Here is an 18,053-nt window from a genome sequence, read left to right as displayed (position 1 = left end):
GTTTGGGGTTTATTTACTCAGGGGTTAATTTACTCAACCATACATTTGAGATCCAGACAACACTGCGAACGCTGTTCTCCCGCCTCATCGAAGACCACTGCCTTCATCCCAATTGTTTGTTGGTGGTCTCACCAGCCGGTCGTAGCTTTACTTTGTACGTTTAGTTGCCTAACCTGCAGGAAACATCATCACAGTTCCACGCTGCACACACCGAGCATCCTCCCGGCTTGGCCCTTCCCTGCATCCCACGCAGAGGCAGTGCCCAGCCCCGCTGCAGCAGCCCTCGGACAGCCCTCGGAGTGAGCAGGCGCTGGCTCCTGCGCGCAGCCCAGCTGGCTCCGGCAGCCTGCTCACCCCTGGCACACCACGCTCTGTTTGCACAGCCCGGCACACTTGTTTTCTCTCCAAGTTCAAGGTTTCAGGGCTTAGGTGACTTTTCGTTTTTTTTTAAAAAAACAACTCTGCTTCATTTTTTAAAAAAGCTGATGTCAGCAGACCCACGGGGGGACACCCAAAAAGCAGGACTGCTGGGAAGACAGCTCAATGCTTCATGAATGCACAAGCGGGTCGGAACAGTCTTTGGGACAGTCCCGTCTGCCATGGCTACACCCAACAAGGTCTACATAAGGCTTTTGAATGATCTCACTACTATTTCTGAATCAGACACACAGGTCCTGTGTTGCTAACACACTGTTTTTCAGTTGCTGAAGTTTGACCCTGGGGAGGACGCGACAGACACTTAGGAGAGTTGCAAAGTTCTGAAAATGTTGTTTTAATCTGAACAAAGAACATTATGCTTTTAGTTCCCATTCACGTCTTACTTTTCAAAAGAAGGCATGTTCTGTCAGCCTCTCAAAAATGCACATAATACACAATTCAGAAAACACCACTGTTATAGTTGATTCATTTTTACACTTTTAAGAGGAATTTTAAAGGGGTCATGAAGAGTCTGCAGCCTGAATAAGGCAGCTTGTCAATCCAGAAAGGTCAGGAAATTCTGTACCTGAGTATGGCCAAGATTTTCAGCAGTAACACAGATGTTAAGTACATTAATTGTAATGTATTTTTATTAGGTAATTAAAAGGGGCCTCATTTAATAATTCCTCATTTAATAGAAGTGTTATATTCAGAGGGAGACTGCTCAATGTTTTCTGGAACAAAATCAAAGATCTTAGAGCAACTCAAATGGGAAACCTAAAGGTTTTGCGTTGGTTTTGGTCAGGATTTGTGTCCAAAATAAACAATTCCCCCTTCCCAGTCCACCCTCCACCCCCAAAAACCTATCTCCAGCACACCTATGATCAGAGCATAAGCATCTTGATTAAACTTCACTGACACTTCAGGACTTTAATTATTAAGTGAAAGCCAAAATCAAATTTATTTCCTAAGAAGAATGGGCTGGGGATTTGGGAGGCAGGAGAACATGTGATCCACCTCAACACAACCCTGTGGCGCCAGGAGCTCCCGCAGAGCATGAAGGTGCAGAGACACCACCGAGAGCAGAGCCAGAGATCCAAGAGCCCAGCAGCACCTCTGCCAGCGAGCTGGGAGAGAGAACAGCAGGATCAGCTCTGCTTGGATGTGATGAGCAGGTCATTTTGTTTGAATTTTATTTTTAGGCAGGACTTTGCTCACACAGAAAGTCAGCTGATGCAGCCTTGTTAGCTTGAATGTCAGTTGGGTCTAGCTGTTGATTTCCAGCTTTGTTAACAAACTGTACGGTGTTTCTGTCCAAGGTAAGGCAGGCCAAACATAATGCATGTGCTAGGTGACAGAGACACGCATGGGCCAGATTTTCACATCCTCAACTGTTCCTGCAAGAAGTCACTTGGTTATCATAAGTAACCTGCAACCTCCACTCTTGCTTTAAGCTTTTTGCGTGAGCCACAAGGCACAGCTCCATTCCTGCTAATAAGCCAACCAGAACTTTTCAGAGGCGACAGACTTTGCCCTGAAAGCTTCACCTGTTGAAATGCGGTGTTTATAGCACTATTTTCTATACAGAAAAAGATGGTCCTGAGGACTGAAGAAAAATCCCTGTGCCCTAGGATTCGTGTGTTTGTGAAGAGCCTGTGAGCCCTGAAGACAGCAATGCGAGCAGGATGCACAAAGAGAACTAACTCTGCTTTACTGAACAGATTGGATCTGGGCAGGAGGGCTTGTTCCAGCAGTGAAGATGCACATTTAGTCCGGGTGCTGAGCTCTTCTGTGGGTTCTTCCTGAGGTGCTGAGCAAAGGACCTTCGTCACAAGACATCCGTGAGTTAGAAGCTAATCTTCCAGTTCTGCAGAGACTGAAGTTAAGCAACTGGTAAGCTGCCTGGATGTGTTATGGCCACAGAGAACAGCAATGCCAGAGCTTTACTGAAATACTTGGCTCAGTCCTGTGTTCATGGCACACGTTCGGGCAAGACTCAACCACTCAGGTTTACTGTATGGCAAGCCTGTTTCGGGGAGGACCTCGGTTTCACAACTGGTTTCAATGAGAAACAAACCCACAGAATTCTGAATTTTCTGCAAAAGCTGCAAGACTTTTGAGTCATTAGAAACATTTGGGTTTGACATTCTGATCTGAGACGCTACAGAATTTTAAAAAGTCAAAATAGGGTGCTTCAAAGCTGAAACTTTCATCCTTAAGAGCCTGCAGCAAAGTTGACAGGCTTTTGACAGCACTGCATTTTCCAAGTAAAATGGTGTCTACATTTTTCTAAACAAGTTCTAAACTGCATTTCCTGTTTTTATATCAGAACGTACTATGGCATTTTTGTGCCTTGTTAAAAACATACTTTACAACTGTTTTGTACAAACCTCCCAAAATACCTTATGCACTCGCACTTCCAGTACCTACTGAGAAAGACAAACAGCCTCCCACCCAGACAGTCCCAGGCTAAGTGTGGTGCATTAAACAGCAAAAACAGCTTTTTCCAAGCATCAAAGAAAGCAGCTTTTTTTTTTTTTTTCTCTCTCCAAGAGGCTCCTCAGTTCTTCCCAAATATCTGGCTATTGAAATGACTACTCTTTACATATTTTAAGCTGTCTAAAAGCAGCAATAATCAAACTGACGCTATACAGAGCCAGCAGAAATGCCCTTGCACACGTGCAGAGCTTCGCAGCGCTTTATGTGCTAAGAACCAAGTAATCAAGGCCAGTTCTGGTGGAAATGGCACAACTGCACTAAGCTTTTCATGGCTGTGTTTGTTTATTCCGGGATTCAGCCTCCCTCTACCATTTAGACAAAGTCTTTAAAAGAATTACCTCAAACCCAGCACCTTTAAAGACAGCAAGAGGGATTCATCACTTCCAAGCTCACCGAACACTTCCTCCACAGCAACGCGGTGCCAACATCAGCTTTATTTAACTGTGATTCACCTCGTTCGACACACCCGTCCTGCAGCAAAGCACGGAGAACGCCTCCTGCACGAGGTGACTGCTGTTCCCACCCCACAAACGCGATGCACAGCAGGGCCGCACGCACCTGGCAGGATGCGGCCCCCCGACTCTGCTGCTCGCTTCTCTGGGAGCACAGCGGGGGTCTGGGGTGGGGTGGGGGGCCTCTCCCCGCCCCTGGCCGGTGCTCCCCTGCCTGCCAAGCCGCAGGAGCTGCGGGGCCGCCCTCCCTCCCCGCTCCCCGGGGCCGGGAACAAAAAGCAGCCACCAACCCGGCGGCATTCGCAGCTCCACGCCACGAGGCTGGCGAGCAAGCACCGCGCTCCCTCGAGCAGGCACGGACGGGGTTCGAACCCGCGATCTTCGGTTTACGAGACCGACGCCTTACCACTTGGCCACCGCGCCTGACGGGCTAGCAGCAGCCGCGCGCAGTCAGTGGAAGGCAGCGGGCTCCGGCCCCCACTGGGTGTGGGCGCTCCCGAGCCTCCGGTCACGGAGCGCTGTGGCGGCACCGTTCCCTTAGAGCCCGTCCCGGGCACCGGCACCGGGAGGACCGGGGGTACCCGGCCAGCCGTGCCCCGGGTACCGGGCAGCCCGGCGTGGAGCTCCCTGCCGCCGTTTTCACGTTTTGCTCCGGTCTCGTTATCTTCTGCCTACGCAGGCGAATCAGCATAGCATAAATCGTAAATACGGTGCTACTTTAGGAAAGGTTCCTCCTTCGGGTTCCTGGCTACCAAGGATTTAGACTCACGGCTAGCACTTGGTTAAAACCCAGGCAGTGAATCAGCTCCTGTTTTTGTCACCGCTGGCTGTAGGGCAGGAGGGAAGAATCTGAAGGATGTGGGTTTGAACAATTATTTAGCTCTGCACTGGAATTCCTCATTCTGGCTTCTAGTTTTCAATCATTGCTGGACTACAAAAAGCGATCTAACAATCCCTAGCTTACATATTTCTCCTGGAAAAAATACCCAAACAAACCAAAGCACAGTAAAAGCCTGCAACCAACCTGATGTAATGTAACAGCTCTCTTTACACAGATGAGCTGGTAACCAGGCACCACCAGCTGCTTGATCAGATCTGGGTTGCACAACCTTTATTACAGGAATGCAAACTGCATTTGCAATGTGCTCCTTGCACAAATAAATAAAACGCACAAGGTCTGAACACCTCATTTGAGAGAGAAACAATTGCTTTCCTAAGGGTAAATCCCATCCTGAGCTCTTAAAACAATATACAGATTGTGCCAAATATTTCCAAGCAGGTGTCCGACACCCAGCCTTGCTCTTCTGATGCTACAATCGCTTGGGAAGTAGCCCAGGGACATCAAGAGTAAAAAAGCAGGACGAGAGGAGCCGCGTGGGTTACGGAACTCGTGCTTAAAAGCCACGTCCCGCACCCTCTGCGGCCCTGGACTTTGCTTTTGGGGCGGCTGTTTGGTGGAGCAGCAGCCGGCTGTGCACATGGGGCCGACCGCGCTCCGCCTCCCCGCCGGCTCCCGCAGGAGGCCATGCGAAGAGCCCGGCCGGCCCCTGCTGGGGGAGCGCCCCACTGCACCCTCCCTGCCAAACCTGGCGCACGCTTCAGCAGCGTTTCCAAGAAGGAAAGGAAAGTCAAATGCTGTGCCGCCGCTTTGCTTGTGGCAGCCCCCCCGTTCTTTGCTTGCACAGCCAGAGCTCGGCTGTGTTTCAGTGGAAACGCTGAGGGACAGCTCGCCCAGCAGCGCTGTTGCACTGGAGAAGCGCTCAGGCAGGCTGGAGGATGGCTGAAGGGCTGAGAGCAATTCTGACCAGTGTCCTTTCAGGTTTTAAATAAAAGCCTGAGCACAGTGAGGAAAGCCAGGCAGTGGCCGAGAGACAGTGTTTTATAAAACACAACCTGCAATTTGTGTTGCGGTGCAACAGTGAACAAGCGAGTGCAGCCTTTCAGGAGGTGGTAAGCTCATACCTCATTTGGTAACAGCCTGGTTACCTGCTCTTCTTTCTGTTCAGAAGCAGTCTGTACTGTGATGTATAGGCCTTATGGTACATGCCATGGCATCAAAATATGAACCACCAGCTTCTTATGGGTATATTAGCAAGCTAAGGCACAAAGGTCCAAGTGTGAGGGAGTAAGGGTTTAAGTGCTGTGACAGAAGACACATTACTACTGCAAAGTAACTTTAAAATTACCATTAACCCAAATTCTTATCATTATACATCTGGGACAACGTTCAATTTACCAGTCATGTGCTCTAGCTGGTATTTGGAGGCAAAAAAGGGGCTATCTCAAAGAACAAAACTTACCCCGGGTTATGCAAGCTAGGAGACACCCTGCTGTCACGTGGGTCAAAAAACATTTATAACAGTGACACATCTCAGACCCCTGCCCCCAGACAGTAATCCAGGGAAATGTTATAAATCTGTGTCATCCAGAACAGCAAACAGTAGAGAGAACAGAGCAAGGGAAAGCATCAAAGTCATGGCTCTGATACTCATATACTGAACATATCTGCCAAGACAAGGAGATCAGAGCCTGCTGCCAGACTACCAGAACTGGCCAGTGTACTCACTTGTTGCTCACACAAGTTGCATTTCTTCTTTATAAAGGCCTTCCTTGCTACCATCCAAGTTTCCAGGGGTCAGAACTCCTGCAATCTATTTTCTGCTCTGTTGCTGCATCACAGAACCTCTGTCTGGCTTCAAGACTCCTTCCCCCCTCTCCTTTTCCCCCAAAAGATAGGAGCAAGATAACAATCACCTCCCAGGAAGTTCTGAGATTCAATTCCTGTTTGCAAAATGACCCAAGGGTCTGGGCTCTCAACACAGTAAGAACAGCATCATTTGTTAGAAACTGTTACAGGCTTTGAGATACATAGTGTTGATATATTCCTATCCCCACAGTAACAGCTGATTTATTTTCACAGTGTGTCTTTCTTGTGAACCCCTGAGCAATTGATCTGGAAGTAGGTCAGTAGTACAGCACGTAAGCGTGAGTTGCTATCCAGATTTTGGAATAAAACTACTCCAATATCTCTTTGGTGGAATGGTCGAACATACACAGTGGGGTGTTTTGTTTCAGCCTGCCGTTATAAATCTTAATATCTAACGCCTTATTGCTGTAAGGAATGTGGAAATGGGGAAGCCTAAGAAGATAACACAGAGGTTGCTCCATGGATTATTCATTCACACCTTATCTTTGTTCTGATTTCCCGAATGTCTGTACCTGCTGGGAGAAAAGCTGCCCAGCCACCACATGGAATGATATTGTAATGGGCATATACCAGGTTTAGAAATTACTGACAGCCAAATCAAAGCAGTTTGCACTCTACAATCACTTAGGAGCACCAAAATGTTTTTTAAAGTAAGACATTTGCCCTCCGAGGCTTTTCAAAATTCCCTTTTTCCTTTCTCCCTTTGTCTTTGAGCCCAGAGGGAGGCAGAGAACTCATGAAATTAGACTTTTCATATTTTAAATAATACATCACAGAGATGGTTCTCCTCTGCCATACACCGTCCATCATCAGTCACAAAGGTGTAAACCAGTCATGTTTTTAGGTCCCCCTCAGAAGGGCACAACTGACCTTTTTCCAACTGACGAAGGAGCAGCCCAAGTGTGGGAACAGTGGCTTTTCAGGAAACAAATCCTAAGTCTGCTGGAAACTGCATCCTGTGGCCACGTTAACACAGACCTTGCTGGTGTTACGGGGCTGAGCGATGGTTTCCCCTGATGCACTGCCAGGCAGGCTACACAGGGCAGCTCAGGGAGATGCTTTGTCTGAGTCCCCCCGTTACCCCTCAGAAAGGCCCCAGTTTTCCCAGTAACAGGCACCACAGCACTCCTATAGGCTGAGGGGGGCTGTACCTCCATCAGCTGTGCTTTTCCAAGCTAATGGTCCCCTCCTGGCCCCCTCTTTTCCACAGCAGCGCCTGCAAGCATGGGCCTGCTACCCCTAAGGTGATGGCATTACTGTACCGAGCCTTGCCAAACACGGCCCTGACCTAAACAGCTGGTCCCTTGCTGGGACATTTTATTTTGTTTTTCACTCCAGCAGTTTTAAACATATACCAGAGAACAGGCCAGGGGGTCTGGCGGCTCAAAAAAGAAAAAGTAAAAAAAAAATTACCTCAGCACGTCGGTTGAGGGGGCTGCTGCGCAGGTCGGCGGGGTGGCTTCTCCGACGGGGCTGGGCCCGAGTGGCGGCTTCTCTGGCCGGGCCGGGCCCCAGCAGGTCCCGGGGTTCCCCTTCTGTCCCTGCCACCTCCACACACGGCTCTGGGGACGATGGCCCTGGGCCACTGGCCCCCGACTCAGAGCCACTGGCCCAGAGCCGCTGACCCTGGCCCCCAGCCTCTGGAGGCATGAGCCAGGAGGCAGCCTCCCCCTGACCACCGCTCGCTCTCTCCCCAGCCCTTGTTAGCAGCACGGCTCAGCAAGTAATGATATTTAAGTCAGATTAAAAAAAGCTGGCCCAAATCCCACAAACAGCTCACAGCTGGAGTTGCCATCAATTGAGAAGAGGAGCCCTGTGGGTGGAGAGATTAGCACATCGGCCCTGCAAAGCTTTAGCATTATGTATCCGACAAAGCTCCTGGAAACTTAACAGAGTTGTGGCTGTCTGATAAAGCATGTACTGAGACAAATTCATTCCCTAGTGGTACCTGTGTAACTCGGCCAAAGCTAATGAGTTTGGCATTTGGGCAAGCAAGAGCAGAGCTGTGCAATCTTTTTAAAAAAAGTGTAGACAGAGGTGGATACACATTGTGTGCACCAGGGATTCAGGGTAGACAGGGAAATCAAATCAGTCACCCACCACAGACAGCTTTTTAATCATGCAGGGAAAGCAAACAATTTATTTACATATGTTTGTACATTACAGCTACATGAGAGGATCCACATTAGCAAGGACAGCTTTATTGTCCCCAGAAAGTATTTCAAGAAAATACAGATTAAAATAGTGTAATGGCACGTTGCAACAGTATTGACATCACTTCACTTGTGTTGTAAATTACAGAACATGATTAAAAATAATTATTTGCCATTTTTGCTGACTGTTTTTTTTTTCTGTAACAATGGAGTGAATGGACTTTGCTCACTTTCTTACCGAGCAGCCTTTGAAGTAAAAAAATAAAACCACCCCCTTGCTTCTAAGGCAGCTTTGTGGTCTGTTAAGTGGATGCCAAATTCAGTTTGAAAAATTCTCCTCCATGAGAACAGAACATTGCGTTTTACAGATCAAAACCTTGGGTCTTGGAGTTTTTAGAGGATTTTTTTTTTCATTTTTTTTTTCTTGCAACTTAATACATTTTATTATCTCACACCATCTCTGGAGGCTGGTGAGTGAGGCTTATCAGGTATTGATAAAATACAAGATGTGAGAGAGGAAACAATTCAAGCATCTGACCAGATGAGGGGGTCAACACTCAAGAAATGAAAGCACCAGCTCAAGAAGAGGTTGGCAGGAGGGAAGGACACTTCTAGGACCAGGGCCCTGGTTGCCAAAGAGTTACAGGTGGCCCAGTCTCACGTGGCATCTATTTTGCTTCCCAAATGCTGCAGGAGAGTGTTGCGCTACAAGCCCCAAGGGAAGTTTATTCTGCAACTGCTAAAATGTGAAAAGCAAGACACCCAATTTCTCACATCTGCAAGTGGAGGTTAGAGATAGTTAACCACCTGTGCTAGAAATTCCAGCCCTATTACCTTCATATTCTTAACACCTTGCACTTTCAGCTGTGCAGATCCAGGAAAAGCTGCCACAGAAGCCTGGAAGGGAACAGAAGTAGTAATCCAAAGCATTTTACCCTAAGAAAGAGGGTCTATAAATTGGCACTGCTATTTCCCTTTTGATTTCAATAGGCAAAGTAAATCACTCACCCACTCCCACAAAAATAATCCCAGAACTGAAATTAAATGGGCAACGTGTTCAAATGAAGTTTTTGTCTGATGTCCATTTCAAGTACAGAAGGAAACAAGTTGTCTCTAATGTGAATAAAAACCATAATCATCAAGGCAGGACCTTAACATACAGCTAGATGTTTTATTATTTTGAATTTACTGAAACTAACAAGTGGATAGAATTGGTCTCATAGTGATACCAGAACAATAAATCCAGGGAGTGCTTGTCACACTGACTTATAAGAGAGATCAGCCACCTGACACAACATTTCTAAAACAAGACAAAGAGCTGCTAATTATGTTAAACCTCATTTGCTAAGTAATTTAGAACATGACCTAGTGCTTCTAAAAAAACCTGTACAAAATGAGTATTTTTTACATCTCAGGCACATGAATACAAATCTGATCTATTTTATATATACACGCATTTACATTACATGAAAATCAGAGATGAAGATCAAATGAAAAAAGTGTATATAAAAAGTACCCCAAACAGTAGATGAAACATGAAAATAAAATGCATTCTCACAACATAGAAGTGAAAGGCACAAGTACTAAAATGTATAACCATGCAAAAAACGTAAGTACAATCTGTGCAACAAAGCAAAACAAATGGCTCCCACAATTGATTTTACAGTAATTCTCAAAATATCCCAGTATTTAAACATACTGTAAGTGCAACATTTACTGTCCTGTAGCATATTGAAGTGTTCACATGACATGAAATTCTCGCCCTTCAAATTGCCTTTCTCCAAAGCCAAAATAATTTAGCTAAGGATAAGGTATTAAATAAAATGGGGCTGATGTTGGTTAGTGTAACAAGAGTAACTGCTCCAACTATCTGGGTGGAAGAGTAACTGCAGCCCTTTTGCACCCATTACTTACTGCGTATTAAACACATGTCTGCCAGAGCAATCACCTGCCTACCCTTTGCCAGGGCACAATGGGCATTGCGGGGAGTTCACCAGGGTGAATTTCACTCTGCTGAGAATGGTGACATGAAAGCTGACAGCTGAAATGTCACAGTTGCACCACTAACAACACCTACGTAAGAAAGAAATACAGACTCTAGGGGTAGATGTCCAAAACATACCAAAAAAGTTCATATTTATTATTTTTTTCATTCAAGTTTAACTTAAAAGTAACCTCTAGTTATGTTTCAATAGGTACTACTCTCAGAGTTGAACAAAATTTCAAGACTTAAGCCAATAAACCAAACAAAAGTCTAAGGAAGACAATGTAACACTGTGAGCTGGCTCTGCTCTGTCACAAACTACAGTACAGTGACCCGACTTGCAAATGTTTCTGTCTGAAGGGGAATTGGTTGTCTTTAAGTTATGCTTGTTAGGCTAAGCTAGTAAGGTTGTGCCTTGCAAACAGAGTGTACAGTTACAACATGCAATTGGATAGCTATACAGAACTGAGGTAAAGCTTACAGGGACACCCCTGCGCTGCCTTACCTGGATGGACTTCAGTCTTATTCACCCTATATGCTTGCATATCACGGTAATCACCATTTTGTCATGCAGATGGGACACACCTTGTCTTCAGGATCACAGAGAAGGCATGTAGAGGACCAGCCTGGTATAAAGCCAGGGCTCAAATTCATCTCACTAATTAAAGCTGTACTGAAGCCAAGAATACTGTGTTTGTCCTTCTCAGCTGCTCAAAGTAGCTACCCCAAGGCACATAGATGCTTTGACAGTGAGCACCGTGACTGGGGTCAAGACTATGAGTGTAAATGTCAACAGAAAATATTCTGGGGAGGAAATCCACAAAGAAACAACTCACTTGCACTTTAGAGCACTTCCCAGTACATTATTCAGTACTGACTACAAGCCGCAGACTCATGGCTTGTTAAAGACATTGGGATTGAGATTCAAAAAAAGTGAATTGTCAGGATGTTACAGCTAATCTAGAAATTTTAATCAGCAAATCACAAAGTCACAGCCTAATATAAATAAAGCTGAACCAGAGCTGTGTGAAAAGCATTTGCAGCCTTAACTCTATGCTGTCTTTTTGGACAGGCTAGTCAAAGATATTCTGACACTGCAGCTCATGTAGGTGGGATGCTGTAGAGGACAGCTAATGGTTTCAGCCACGGTGGTTGCACCACATACACTACCACTCATCATCACTGTCAGACAGTGCTAACCAAGGAGCAGCAATGGACATAAGAGTTTCAGATGGAAAAATCTTACCAGGATGGACTTAGTCTAAAAAAGCACAAGCTTTTTTAAATCTTGAAAGCATAATGGAGGTGGGACTTCCCTCTGAGTCTCAACAGTGGCTGCTCCCTGTCATGCTGGAAGTACAGTGATAGCAACAACATCTTCACCACTCCCCTGCAAGTAAGGGGCAGTCCTGTGTTCCCCAGACAACCTGTCACAGCAAGGGGGTGCAAGCTGCCCAAGAAGCACAGGAATGAATCCGACTCTCAAGAAAGAGATTCAAGCCAGTCTAATGCTTTTCCTAAAACACGAATTCAGCACAAAATTCCCTCCCAGACAGATCATTATTGACATGCACAAGCCACTGATAAATGAGCTAGTCTGTGCTAAAGGCTCACACATACTCTTAACTCTCAGTAAACCTCAACTTTGTCCCTCAGCGTTCAACCAGCAACTGCTGTATTTTGATGCAGAAGACTGAATGACCACAAGTAAGATCTCAAGTGGAAGTAAAATGTATGATACAGACATCAGTACTGGCTAAGGGCAGCCAAGTGAGGTTCCTTTGTGGGAAAGTAAATAAGGCTTCAAGTTTTGTGGGGGTTTTGTTTGCTTTTTACCCTTTTTATTTTTTCCCCAAGCATAACAAAATTCTTCCCTTCCCTTTTTCCTCTTTCTTTAGCGACTATAGAAAACAAAGAATGGGAGGCAGTAGGTGAGAATTTTCTCTATATCTCTGTTGATCTCTTTAAAAGGAAAATAGCTACTCACAATGAGGGTTTCAGACCTCTTCTAGTCACTATATAATAAAATAACCCTAGTAAATATAATCCACAGCTCAAGTTCCGCCTTGTTGTGTGCTAGACACACAAGCCTTTGGTTAAATTATTGAAATATTTTGTTTGCAGTGCTCAGCTGAACCCACATTCTCTCCTAAAACAGAGAACAACCACAGAAGCCCCAGCAAAGTCTCCCTCTGTGCAGAACAGAATGCTTGCAAGGACTACACGATTCAGACTATGGTACATGTAAGTTTCATTAAGTAAGAAGAAACTCACATATGCCACATGCTTCAACAGCAAATTGCCTTGGAATCAGTATTTTGGATTGAAAAATACTGAGAAAACAATCCCAAGGATGGTGTCAAGGAACAAACTGCCAGCAGCTGTTGAACAGTTAATTTCCTTTCAAGTCAGCTGTGGTACATAACAAGTCATGCTTTCTTGACAATGTTCCTTGAGTAACAAATGACATAAGAATATGAGCATTGCTGCTTACACTAGAACCAATCCAGTAACTGCTCAGTTAAAGTTTGAGTCAGTTTTCACTGAAATCAATATAAGCCAAGCTACTGATTTGGCAAGTGTTTGATCAGCTGCTACTTCCTTCCTTTCTTGGAAAAAAATCCCTCAGACCACACCATACAGTATTTGTTTTAAGAAAACACTGTATGTATATTCACTGCCATCAAAGAAGGAAAAAAAAAAGGAGTTATTTGTAAATTCTAGTCCTTAGACTCATCCCACGTCATTAGCACTATGATGTAGTCTGCTGAACAGTGATGTAGCAGGCCACAATCTATGTTTACATATTAGCTTCCAAACCCTCAATTACTAGCCAGATTAGAGTCTAAATACAGTAGGCGAAGACCCTCTCTGGAGAGTAGAACGAAGCCTTGCTGCATTCAGAGAGCAAGATGTTTGTTGATACACACATCTCTGAGAATTAATAATGCTGCATTCAATTGCCTACAGAGCTGGCTGAGGAACATCCAAATTTCTCCCAAGACCGTAAAAGGAAAGTTGGCAGCAAAAGTGTATTGATTTTTTTTTTGAGACTTGCTACAAATCTATGTATTAAAAACTCCTTTAGAAATAGATCGGATGGTTAGTTTGTCACTGTCGCACTTCAAAGCACGACAAGTTCTCGAACAGCCTGAGTCTTTATTAGAAGTTATTAAAGAAGCTGAAAAATGCTCTTCTAATGTCAATATAGTTTGAATCAGCACCACACTCTGAACCAGAACTAGGTAGCAGCTGAAGGCTGATACTTGGAGTGAAGCAGCCAGTATCAGAAAACCCCAAAAGACCACACTTCAGGATTTCAGGAACTTTAAGTGCATGTTTTAAGAGATACTTTTCCACAGTAGCTTGTGTGTGTGACTAGCCTGGTGAAGGACTGCTTCTAGCCAGAAGCAAGTCTTTTTTTTTTCCACTGTACAAAAATACCTGCAGTGGTTTGCAACTAGTTTGACCAGAGTATCACTTAGCTTTTCAGAATCTATAGAAGAAAGAACTAAAGAGCAGATTAAAAGATAGTACCTTGGAGTGCATTTACATCCCTGAGGGTTAAATGAAAAGCATGGTTTTAACACAAGAATGTTTACTATGTTTTAGTATTGCTAGAATGAGATGATACCATATTTCTGTCTGAAGTTATCTACCCAGGAAAGCCAAGCCATTGTTCCGCCAAGCACAACGCTGACAGAGGCAGGCTGTGCTTCCCCAGCTCGCCTGTAAGCACAAAGGAAGACGACAGTAAGGATAGGACATTTGTCAGAGATTAGACACTGAAAACAGTGCCTTCCTATATCCCAAACCTCCCTTCTATTCTGCCAGTATGTCTGTCTGACACTTGATCAAAATATGCATTCTCTGGAAAACTGGTATCCAATTACTCTTCTCACTGCCCCAGTGACCCACCAAAGATGGTCCCTTATTACCAAGTTATCTTCATGTCAAAAAATGTGATGACTTATTTTCTGGGATAGAAGGGTTCTCCAGGGCTTGGACTGCAAGATAAGTTGGTCTAAAGTCTGTAGTTACTGGGGAGCTAATATTAGACTCAGTTTAAAAAATCAATTGCTAATTATTCTTATTAATTTTATTTTCTTATTATTTCTTTAAAATGTATCTGCAAATGAAATGCCTCTCCCACCTCCAACTCATTACTTGTAAAATACAAAAAGTGTCTGGATATGTATTTGAACACTGTGGAAAGCAGTACCACACCAACAGACCCACAGGAGTGGAAAAGCAACTCCTTTACGCAATAAAACAAAGCTACAAACACCACCAACATGGTAGTAAGACAAATCTTTTCAAACTCAAACACTGCAAAGCAAGGAACGACTTTTAAATTCTTAAGCAGCTGGATGCAGAGCTAAACAAGAAGTTCTGCAAGTCTTTATAAAATTCACTCCTGGGTACCCTTGGTTAGTGTGCCACTTCCAGCGTTTCAGGCAGATTTATTGACCTTTAGGCACTACTGGTAACCATTTGTTTCTTACGTGTAAGTACCTGCACAGAATCCTGGATATCACTACAATCACATCTTCTTCCATTCAAGTCCACGGACTCCGTAGTTTCAGTGAAGTACGCCAGGTGCTCTCCTTCCCAAGTGCTCGGCATAATTTTCTGTGAACTAGTCCTCAACACTTGCTGATGTTTGACCCTAACAGGAATGGGTTTTAGATGATTAACATTTTGAAGCCAAGTCCAGTTTATGTCAAAATATTTAGGGGAAAAACATTCAGTCACCAGTCTGACCTGCAACTGCTTCACTCATATTTCAATCCGCCGTGTGGGGGCAGGACAGAAGTGTAACTTACCAAGCACGGTTAGCTCCGGTAGCAGGGCTGCTGGCTCACCCAGCCCTGCTTGTCACAGGAGGTTAGCAACAGCCACCTGACAGTTTGAAACAGTTCTCAGCGGCCTACAAAAAGAGCAAAGTCCTTGGCACAACCCACTGACATCACCATGCAGATGGAGTTTTCGTCACTGAATTGCAGGTGAGGAGTCCTCTTGGCAGGGATCTGTAGGTAGCGTCAGGCTGGTTTAACCATTTCTCTCCTACCTGCTGGGTGGCACATCCAGAAGCAGCAGTAGTGGGAACGGTGCCTACGTGGGGGGTGTCCTTGGCATTCCACCTGTTCCTCCACAAACAGAAGCTGCTGCAATTTAGCACAGAACATTTCATACCATCCCCAGCTGGTAAAGGACTAGTCCTTAAATTCCTTCCTCCAGATTACCCTACAGCCTCAGGAATCCAGCCCTAAGACATTACTGTTTGAACAAGACTAACATTTCTCCCAGTGCAATGAAGTCCTATTGACACCTGCGCATGCTGGGATGTTGCGTCCCATGATTATCCCTCTGGTCCCTTCTGGCTTTCCAGTTACTTTACACCTGCCTAATGCAGATACATAGAAACAAATTTATTTTATTTTCTTGCCTTCGACAAAGCCTGAACTCAATATTTTCCCCCCCTCCCTTTTCATCACTCCAGTAACACATCACTGAAGGCAAGAGCACAGAGACTGCAGAAAAATATATGTATATATATTTACATCCATAACTGAATACATATTGTATGTATTCAAATCCCGAAAAAAGCATCACATATACACACCAAGATACATCAAGAGAATACTAGGGGCAAGACAGTGCCAACAGCAAGAAATACACAGAAAAGCACAGTCATTGCTACTGTAACATTCTTCTGGGGAGTGTATTCAATACAGGAAACATCTCTATGCATTGGGAAAAGCCAGATACTTGGGCCTATTTTTCTGTGTCAGTTGGCATCAATCTAAAGGAATTTGAAGTGTGAAATTTTTACTTAAAAATGTGCATGGAATAATTTATTTTTTTTAAGCATTTTAACTATCAGCCAATTCCATCAGCTTCTTTTATATAAGTTGCAGTAATTATTGGTTAAAAAGGTCCTAGCCCTACAGTACATAGATCCAGCTAAGAAAAACACAGGCACGTGTTGAAGTCCATCCCTCTTTAAGGCAGCATTTTAGCACACACTCAACTTTAAAGCTTTTGTTCTGTCCCACTGAATTCTACGAGCAGTCACAGTACGCATTTAAAGTTAAGCACCTGCACAACTGCTCAGTAAATCAGGATGTATTCCCTATTCAGAGCTTCAGATATGCACGTGTGTACTCAGTCTGGATTGGTAACTTCTGCAAGACCAAGCTCTTTTGCTTTTTACTGCCCTATAGGTAAAAGTCACTCCACAGCAGACTTCTCTGCAGCGCTGTGTTAGGACAGAGATGGTCCTCCCTACAGCTTGCCCACAAAAGGTCACTCACTCACTCCACAGAGCGCAGTGTCTGGCAGTGGGAAAGCAACTTATCACCTGATTTCAAGGGCAGCTCCTCCTCCTCAAGAAGTGGGCTATTTCATGCAATTTTTCCTTTTTCTCTCTTTTTTTTTTTTTTTTTTTTTTTAAGAATTGGCATATTTCTTCAGTGAAATCTTCAAAATTAAGGTGTAGGATCCCAGAGTTCATATCAATGGCCCATGATAAACCCCTGAAAATAGGGGAATAGATTTGAAGAGCTTCTTAGCCTCAATGCTACAGGGACCCTGGCATAAAACATACACATGCGTGCACATACACTAAAGAGTGGGCTGGCTCAGAGCATCCCAAAGCAGGCTCCAGAGCGATCTCCTATAAAAAGCACTTCGTGCTGACAATGGCAAACAAGTGGATGGTGATTTTACACAGATAGCAACAATTCAGCAATGTCTTCCACTTTTTTCCTCATACTTTGTCTCTCCTTTTCCCCAAATTTTCTTTTCCCATGTGTGGTTTAAGTAATAAAGCTAAATTGAATAGGAAATTACACAGTCAGCACCAGTCAGGAACTGAACCTGGGTATGTTGATCGGTTTGTGGTACCCAAATTCCTGGAAGAACGAAAGAACAATTCTTGCTCCTAAAGTTAGGGTCACATCCATATGTTTCCATTGTCTTTTTTACCTTTACAACTAGAGGTAGAATCATTTTGTCCAGTATCTACAACAGCATGATCCAGTTATATTGTTATTACATTAATATACAGTATCTATCTTGTCACAGGTATTGAAAGTGCATGGAAAAAGTCTAACCAAGCCAATTCAACGACAAATAACAGTGTACCAAACATCATATAAACACACCCGCGCACCCACACTCACACGTAGTGTATATATATATTTATAGATTTACAGTATCAGTGTTGTTTAGATCCAGTGGCATGTGCAGAGATATCAGGCAGTTGCTGCTTTTCCTTTTTGTGTTCTCTTCAATTCTTTATTTCCAAGATAGATGGGTTGTGATCTAGGATTGCCAAAATGATCTTGTCCATATACTGTCGCAATCTGTAATTTATCTCTTCCTGTTCTTTAAGGGCTTCCATGAGCTGAAACACATTTCAAAGTTACTCCTCCAGCACTGTAACTAGTTTACATAATGGCATGAATTCAGCAAGGCAAGAGACAAGTGCCTGCTCAAGGTCACCATTACCTTATCATTACCTTATATGACAGATATTCTACCTCTGCCTTCTTCCTTTATCTCTGTTAGAAAGGATTTGCATATGAAAGACCTTTATTATTTAGGAAAGCCGTAAGCAGTCACCACCAGGTATCTTTTGGCAGGTCATTTGAAACACAAATTCCACATCTAGCACACCAATCCATCCTGTAGCCGCACCATGGATGAGCAAGAACTCATCTCAATGCAGGAAACTTCATTGTACCCAGCTTGCTTTAGATTTCAGTAGATTTGCATGGAAGGTTGCTGAGCAGAACATGGATTTCAGTGTTTTGGGCTAGGAACAACAGGAGCTC

At 44.3% G+C, this 18,053-nt stretch overlaps 1 protein-coding gene and 1 non-coding gene across 10 annotated transcripts in view; both read right to left on the bottom strand.

Moving 5' to 3' along the window:
* Positions 1-3,719: 3,719 nt before the first annotated feature.
* On the bottom strand, positions 3,720-3,791 carry TRNAT-CGU. Its single transcript has one exon. It is a non-coding gene; the product is annotated as a tRNA-Thr (tRNA).
* A 4,636-nt stretch (positions 3,792-8,427) lies between these two features.
* RAB11FIP4 (RAB11 family interacting protein 4) overlaps positions 8,428-18,053 on the bottom strand; it is a 125,474-nt gene continuing 115,848 nt past the window's right edge. For all 9 annotated transcript variants that reach the window (XM_040530307.1, XM_040530306.1, XM_040530313.1 and 6 more), the window contains one exon: positions 8,428-17,623. In XM_040530307.1, coding sequence (XP_040386241.1) covers positions 17,507-17,623 — 117 coding nt within the window. In that variant the 3' untranslated portion in view covers positions 8,428-17,506. The remainder of the gene's footprint in view (positions 17,624-18,053) is intronic.

This window comes from Cygnus olor, chromosome 18, assembly GCF_009769625.2.
Source record: "Cygnus olor isolate bCygOlo1 chromosome 18, bCygOlo1.pri.v2, whole genome shotgun sequence".
Lineage (NCBI taxonomy): Eukaryota > Metazoa > Chordata > Aves > Anseriformes > Anatidae > Cygnus > Cygnus olor.
Note: the sequence above shows the minus strand (reverse complement) of the source record. Positions and strands in the feature narration are given on the sequence as shown.